The 8,210-nt window shown below is 35.8% G+C and overlaps 1 protein-coding gene across 1 annotated transcript; it reads right to left on the bottom strand.

The window, feature by feature from the left end:
- Nucleotides 1-372: 372 nt before the first annotated feature.
- On the bottom strand, nucleotides 373-8,204 carry LZIC (leucine zipper and CTNNBIP1 domain containing). Its single transcript, XM_019746731.2, is given in 8 exon segments — nucleotides 373-1,688; nucleotides 1,691-1,729; nucleotides 2,216-2,297; nucleotides 2,454-2,549; nucleotides 3,822-3,920; nucleotides 4,244-4,379; nucleotides 5,371-5,479; nucleotides 8,066-8,204. Coding segments are annotated over 7 exon segments (597 nt in total). The 5' UTR covers nucleotides 5,472-5,479; nucleotides 8,066-8,204; the 3' UTR covers nucleotides 373-1,644.
- Nucleotides 8,205-8,210: the final 6 nt, after the last annotated feature.

The raw sequence follows: 8,210 nt of genomic DNA, 5'->3' as shown, positions 1-8,210 counted from the left end.
GGATTAGCCTCTAAAATGTGACGCTGAGCGAAAGGGGCCGGACATGGAAGGTCACATACTGTATGATTCCATTTATATGAAATAACCAGAATGGGTAACTCTGTAGAGACAGAAAGTAAATTAGGACTGGAAGAGGGTACCAGGAGTGACTGCTTAATAGACACGGGGTCTCCTTTGGGGGTGATGAAAATATTTTGGAACTAGATTGAGGCAGTGGTTGCACAACACTGTGAATGTACTAAATGCCACTGAATTGTCCACTTTAAAATGGTGTAGTTTGTGTTATGGGAATCTCACCTTGATTAAAAAAACAAGAATAATGAAATAATGATGATTGACCATATAGCCCTAGAAGAATAGCAGGTAAGTTGCTTTTTCTTGTGTTTTTTTTTCCACAATTTCAGTGAGTTTTTGACTATCATAAACCAATATGTAAAAAATTACCCAATAAAAATTCCAAATAAGGCATTAATGTAGCTGAGGTCCCCTAATTTGCCCAGTTGGCAGAGCACCTATTTGAGTTTACAGTATACGTGAAGCTTTAAAAATGTCTTTAATTTGTATAAAGTGCAAAGAAAAAGAATACTGAGAAATACATTAAAGAATATAAAGTAGCCAGAGCCTAGAAAGAAGCTAACATACATGCATATGGGGAAATCTATATTTTTGAGCATCCAGAGAGATGTAAACACTTAGGAGAGAAACTTGATTTTCCTCATAACTTATTTTGTGTTTCTCCAAAAACTGAAGAGTAAATAGTAATTTACAGTCACCACCCTCCAGGTTGCAGCAAAGAGGTCACACACAGGGAGGGCCTCTAGCTGCCACTTCCAATTGCTTCCCTGGTGAAACAACACAGGAGGTTAAGTTACTTCAGGAGACTCTCAACAGGGCTCCCATTGTTCCTAGCTCAAAACTCAGCGACACAATGGGCCCCATTCATTCGGACAGCTTACAGGCTGGAGAATGGTCCCTTAGTGACAACTTTTTGTTGGTACATGGAATTTTTATAAACATGGGCTTGCACAAATATGTGTTAATTATTTTTAAAGAACAGCACAGAGTAAAAAAAAACAAAATTCAATGGACACTAAACCGAGAGTCTGGACACCCAAGCCTTATCCCCAACACTGTCTCTGATGTGACTTTAAGCAAGTCACTTGCTCTTTCTGACCCTCAGTTTCCTTGTCTGTAAAATGGAAATGATTTCTAAGATCACTTAGAACTCTAAAATTTTATGAACACATATGAGGTCTATTAATGTTGCTACACTATTCACTCCAATAAGTGGGCATAAATTATGAGCAGAAAAGAACCATGACTTCACATCTTTTCATTTACTATCAGCACTTGAAAACAAGGAGCCTTAATAAAAAGTCAGAGAAACTTTTTTGATCTCTCTCTTACACAGACAAACAGTTAATGAATCAGGTTCAGTGAGTCCCTCCATCCCAACAAGGCCAGGATCACTCAAGCAGATAGACCATCACACAAAGCACAATGATGAATGGCATAAAGAGAAGCCACAAGTATGTTTTTCATTAATAACCTTTTCTTAGGTGATTAGTGCACTTCAAGAATCTCTCAATTTCTTTGCAATGACTCAAAATTCCCAGCAGAAAGACGCCATTTACAAGAATCTGATCACTGTCCCAAGCTTCCACACCATGTCATTTTTTTGTTTTTTCAACCTCAAAACTTGCCAAAGCAAGAACTTTGTCTCCAGAGCCTAAGGAGAAAGACACATAATAAAAGAAAAGGTCATTTCAAACGCATTTGCAGTTCCAGGTAAAGAGGGGAAAACCTATCATATAGATATTGAAATAGAAAATAAAATCAGCTTCTATTACCAGCGTATTATCCCAAACTTTCCCAATGCCATCCCCATTTCCTTCCTTCTGCACAAACAACTCAGCTACATAGGCTCATTTATTGGTTACAAATGTTTACTCTAGTTGTATGAAATAAAATACATAAAAATTTAGTGTATGTTCATATTCACATTTAGCTGACAAATATTTTTAAAACACTAGGCTATATGACTTTTTAAAATTAAAAAGTACTGGAAAACAAACCCAAGAACAGGATTTATAAAGAATACAGTTCTGATTTTACCTCTAAACTCAAGAAAAGGCCATCCTGTTATCTCACCACGCTACCCGTCAATCGGGAGCAGTAACTCATAGCCAACTTTCAGAAATATGAGGATACTCACCAAGGTCTGTGGAGACTTTCTCAAACTGGCTAAGGATAGCACCTGCGTTTGCTGACAGGAAGGCCTCATCATCTGCAGTCAGCTAAACAAAACAAAGTCCAGTGGAGTAGGTTCAAATCATGACAAGTAGTTCCAGGAACCACTGTCAGGAATGTCTCAGGGCCACAAACCAAGAAGTTCTGTACCAAATACTTCACACTTTTTTAATACTATATTATATTATATTATATATGGGTACCTTCTCTCCAAGTTTCCTGAGAGCTGTTAGTATCTCCACTTTCTGTTGCGTGTACAGGTCTCTTTCCAGCTTTCCTACCATGAGATCTCTATCCATCTACAATGGATGAACACAAAGCACATGGTATTTAAGTTAAAAACTCTGCATATAAAATCCAGCTTCTTAGATTTACTTCTTTAAAATAAGATCCTCTAGCTGATGATTATAAAGAACTACAGAAACAATTCAAGGCAAACCTGACAGAAAAGCTGTTACACAGTTCTAATAAATCTTAAAGCTATCATAACCACTGTCTGAGTTATAAACTCTACCGAGGAATTAGTAGATAAATAGAGAGGAGCCATCCTCTAAGAACTCATTTCATTACATTGAAGTGTGGTCTATAGGCTTGAATGAGATAACTGGTATCAGATCTCCTGGAACTTTGGTTAAATACGTACTACCTTTAACAGCAGAAGCACTGATTGTATACACTAGGCATTGGTACTATTCTATGTGTTTTACATATGTTACATATTACACATAATATGTGCTCTACTTACTTCATTTACTCCTCGTCACAACGATAAGAGGTAGAACTATCATTGTCACCTTTTTGCAGGTAGGGAAACTGAGGCACAAAGAGGTTGAATAACATAACTTCCCCAAGATCACGTATCTACCTCCATATGGAGCAGGGATACAAATTCAGCCAGTCTGACCCAAGTCCATGCTCTTAACCACTATGCTATTGAATTACCAGGGGTTGCAAAGAACTACAAATGCCTTAATTACATTCAAGTCTATATACAGACTTCCTGAAGTATCAGGTTTATAAAAATGTTGAAATTCTTAGATGAGAAAAGCCACACATGCATAAAGCAATGCTGCTAAATGAATTCTAGATGGGATTTCAACTCAGGGATTCGAAAATAAATGGTAAAAACCTTAAAGCTGGAGCCCCAGTAGAAGCAGTCAGTAGCAATTTAAACTGTTTAAATTTCTACATTTGTTATCAACAATAATTGCTCAAAGGGCTAATTTTGACCAATTTTTAATGAACAGATTATTTTTTTTAGAGCAGTTTTAGATTCACAGTAAATTCAGCAAAAGGTGTAAGAGATTTCCCACTCCTTACGCCTTGCCCCCACTCATGCATGGACTCTCCATTATAAACATGCCCCACCAGATGGTACATTTGTTACAGCTGGTGAACCGAAACTGACACATCATTATCACCCAAAGTCCATAGTTTACATCAGGGTTTACTCTTGGTGTTGGACTTTCTCAGCTGACCAATTTTTAAACTTCAGAATAACATAATGAGCAAATTCTTGGGCTGAGAAAAAAAATACACACAGCAACTGGATCAATTTAAAGAAACTTTACCTCTGCTAACCTTGTCCGCAGCTGACCTGGCTGTTTCTTTGCAAACAATCTGATGACCTCGGGGGTTTTAAAGGCCTGGCTGATAGCTGCCTGGATAGCCTAGAAATAGAAGAAGGTGAAAACTAACCGAAATATTCCAATGAATCAGATATTGCAATAGCTGATTGATGGATCTTCAATTACTGATAGGTCTCTATTCATCATGGTTACAATTCTAGTTTCCATTTGCTATTTCTGTGCATGTCACTGGACTCAAACATATAACTAAATAAAGATCTGGAAGCATATGCTGTTTCATCCACAAGTAGACACTCATCTAGTAGTTAAATGCAAAAAAAGTGTACATTTTCTAGCTTAAGCTTACCAAAAATAAATAAATAAATACAAATAACCTGTCACCAATGTAAGTAAATTATGCTTACCAGCTGCATTCCACTTAGTTCATCTACCAAAGTCATATTTCCAGACATTATTTTCTTCAGTGAATCATTAAATTCACTTAGTTGCTCCAGAGTCTCCTTTTTGGTTTCTTCATATTCATCTGTATCAAGTTCCTCTCTGAAGTACAGTGAACATAATGTAGAAAAATGTAGCGTTCCAAGTGAAAAAAACAAGCTTAGTATTTGTACGCTAAGACTTCTGATACACTTATTTACAAAAAATATCTTGGATGTGTTCAGATGGTAGCAATACGGGCATTTTTCTGCATTGTGGTTACTCTGATACTTCTCACCAAAATGGGGCACACTTAACAGACTACATAATAACTTCCTTCTAAGCAGTCTGTGAATCAATGGTATAACCTTGGGCAGGATGCTTAACGTAGCCAAGCCTCAGTTTCATGTATAAACTGTAGATGATAGTACCTATCCTATAGGGTTGCTATGAGCATTACATGAAATGTGGCAAGTGCTTGGCATATAATAGATACTTGATGAATAGCTGTTATTATTATATCATTCATTAAAGGTAGGTAAAATTTTGTGCACCTTGAAATACAACAGCAATGCAGTACTTGTCATCTGAGTTAGAGGCTATTTTTATTCACCCATCAAACAGGCCATTTATTAAAAATTTACTACAAATGACTACAGTTACCATTTATCGAGCACTTACTCTGGGCCAAGCATTGCGTTGACCCCTTCATTTGTAATATGTACCAAGGTTGTTTAAAAAAAAAAAAAGGCAATGAACAGTGTTGGTCCTTTGAGCAGGAAAGGCTGAAAACACACCAGAAGTTCTAGCAGTACCTTCTCAGCTTGATACAAGGCAGGGTTATTTTAAATACTGAAGACAAGGTAGGTGTTATAATTTCCACTTCACATGTGAGGGGGTTAATTATTTCGCCCAAGTTCACACTCACTTAGTAGTTAAATCCCAGCCTTTCTGACTCCAAAGCCTGCACTGAGTTTATTTCTCCGATAAAGCACTGTGAAGAATGCTACAGTGGAAACCAGAATCACACAGGGGCCTGCACCCATGGAGTTTATAATCTAGCTGCAGAAAAAAAGCCATTTTACAGCCTAGCAGCATACAATTGTAGTATTACCTGCATTCCTCCAGATCTTGTAATTGCTGCATTAGTCTATCCAACTGTTCTTCTAAATTCTGCTTTAATTTGCTTGTCTCTGTCTTTCCTCTGGAAGCCATTTTAATCTCTAAGTAGAACAACAAACTCACATAACAGTACATATTTGGTTATTTGAAATGATTCAACATACCAGTAAAATTTAAAATAGGCTATACTCTTTCTGAGCTACAGGTGTGGGAAAGATAGTTGTGCAAAGAAAATCTCAATTTACACGGAAAAGTTTAAACTCATATAGTAATAACACTCCACAAAAATGCCTGGCAGTCTTCTTAATTGACTTGAAAAATTAATTAGAAGTCTTCACTATTGGTCTACCTTACTTTAAACAAATTTGGTACACGAAAATACAGATTCATAAAGAAACAGATCAGGTGTGACTTTGCTTTACACAGATTTGTTATAACATTCTTTTTCATTCTTAGTAAGTATGCTCCAGGACTCTTGCTAGTCTTATGTGCATTGAACTAATGCCTCGTGGGCATGAACAACTTTTGATACGAATTTCTTCTTTGGAAATGTGCTCATTTTTCTACTGCATTATCTCCCCCTTACTGATTTATATAACATGGAAATGACGACTTTGTAATTATGCTGTAAATACTATCTCGTCTCCTGACTTTAAGTTCTATTTATGGTGTTTTTTGTCATGATAAATTATTATTTTTATTAGCCAATTCTATCTGTCATCTCCTTTAAGTATTTTTAGTTTTGTGCCCCATTAAGGCAGGCCTGAACCATCTCAAGACTTAAAAAAAGTACTATTTTGTATTTGAAAACTTTAAGCCACTGCAACTATTTTTTGTTGATGCTGTGAAGTAGGGGACTTTTCTTTCAAATTGATAGTCTATTGCCCCAACACTATTTACTAGTCAGTAATTATTTATGCCACCTTTAACGTATTCAATACAAACAGACTGAAGTCTGTTTCATTGATAATATTTTGGTCCTAAGGCTTTACCTCACTATTTTAATTGTTATAGCTTTAGAGCTGGTATATACTGATAACTGTTAAGAAGTTGTTTTTATTACTGTGGGTTCCCCCCCCCAATAATTCTTGGTTATTCTTATGCATTTTTCTCCTCTAGATGAATTTAAGCATCAGTCTGTCAAGTTTCCTTTAAAATGCAATTGAAATTTTGACAGGGATTACATTAAAATTAGAGACTAATACGGAAAAAAATCTGTATCCTTGAAATTAAATCTTCCTATCAAGCAATAATATCTCTCCATTTATGAGTTTTCTTTTATGGTTTTTAAAAGGAAAAGTATTCTGTTTTTCACAAAGGCCTTGAACACTGGCTATTCTTAGCTATTTTTATTTTTATATTGGGGATAGTGTTTTTGTTATTACAATTTCTGATTACTGCTGGTGTAGAGAAAAGCTGACTTTGGTTATTGATATTGTATGTATTTACCTTAACATAGCATTTAAAACAAATGTTTTTCCACTTAATATTAGACTTACATTTCCTTTCAGGAAACACATTTTGATTAATTTTTATAAGTGGAAAAACCATTCATCAAAATCTAAATCCTAGGGTAACTTATTAAAGCATTTAAAATTTTCCTATACATTATCATTACCAGATGATTTGATATGAAAATGTCAATGAATAGGATTTCTTACATTCTGGTCAAAATAGAATACAATCAATGAAAATCTATTCTTCTTACCGTATCTTTTAAAATTGGCTTTAATCGTCTATAATCCTTAATGATATGTAAACATAAGCGAATTACATTATTGCCAAAGGTGTAACTTACTATAGCTATATTTCAGGTATAATAGGTTCATGTATAATAGTTTAGTCAGAAATGTAATTTATGATAGTTATGTTTCTTGTATAATTTCTCCTGGAAATACATATTTAAATTTCATTTTAAATCTGTTGAATTTTCCAGTAAAAGTTAAAGCAAACCCAAGATAAAACTGAAAGTGTCTTTTCAGGATTAATCCCTAAAGTCTAACTGCTGAACTACTTGCTGTTCCAAAACCTGCCACGCACTTCTCATTTTTCTCTACCTATCAAGCCCAAGTCACTCATTCTGCAGAGTCTATCTCAAGTTTCACCTTCTCCATGATTCCCTTGGTTCACCATCATCACTAGATTGTAAATTGAGAGAAGGGCTTTCTCCTTCTTTCTATACACAGTACCAGCAGCTAGCACAATGCTGGGCACAGAAAGTATTGGATAAATAATTGGTAAATGCATAATGAAAACTGATTGCTTCTTCCACTGCATTGCACATCTTAATCTTTATTTAGCATTTATTTCTGCATTGAATTATACGTGAGTTCATTACAGCACGTTGTTTGTCTTCCTCTCTAGACTGTAAACACTCTGAAAGCAGGAAATGAATCGGATTACCCTCAGCTCCCTCAGCACTTAACACTGAATAGATATTCCATCATTGGATGAAGTATATAAAGGCACAACATATTTTATGGAGGTAAAGCTTTCCTAAATAAATTTCCGGGAAGATGGAGGCACTTGAAAAGCCTTCACCTGATGCTACACTGAGATTCATCCCTGAAAGATTAACTCGCTGGCACCACCTAGTATTCAATAAAGGTGGTGCATCTTTTACCGAAACAGCACACATGGTTCTTAAAAACTGTAACCTGCAGTGCAAGGTGCTCATTCATGCTCACCTGTCTCTTAGTAGTACTCTGAACTCTGCACAGTGTTGACCAGTCTCAAATTGCATAAACCCCCAATTCTTGAAATCCCAAGTGTCATAAACTTTCCCAAGTGAGGAAAGCGAAAGTGTTCATCAGAACTACAGGAACCTCAAAG

The sequence above is a fragment of the Rhinolophus sinicus genome, linkage group LG06 (genome assembly GCF_036562045.2).
Source record: "Rhinolophus sinicus isolate RSC01 linkage group LG06, ASM3656204v1, whole genome shotgun sequence".
Classification (NCBI taxonomy): domain Eukaryota; kingdom Metazoa; phylum Chordata; class Mammalia; order Chiroptera; family Rhinolophidae; genus Rhinolophus; species Rhinolophus sinicus.
The sequence above is the reverse complement of the archived record's forward strand: the minus strand, read 5'-3'. Positions and strand labels throughout refer to the sequence as shown.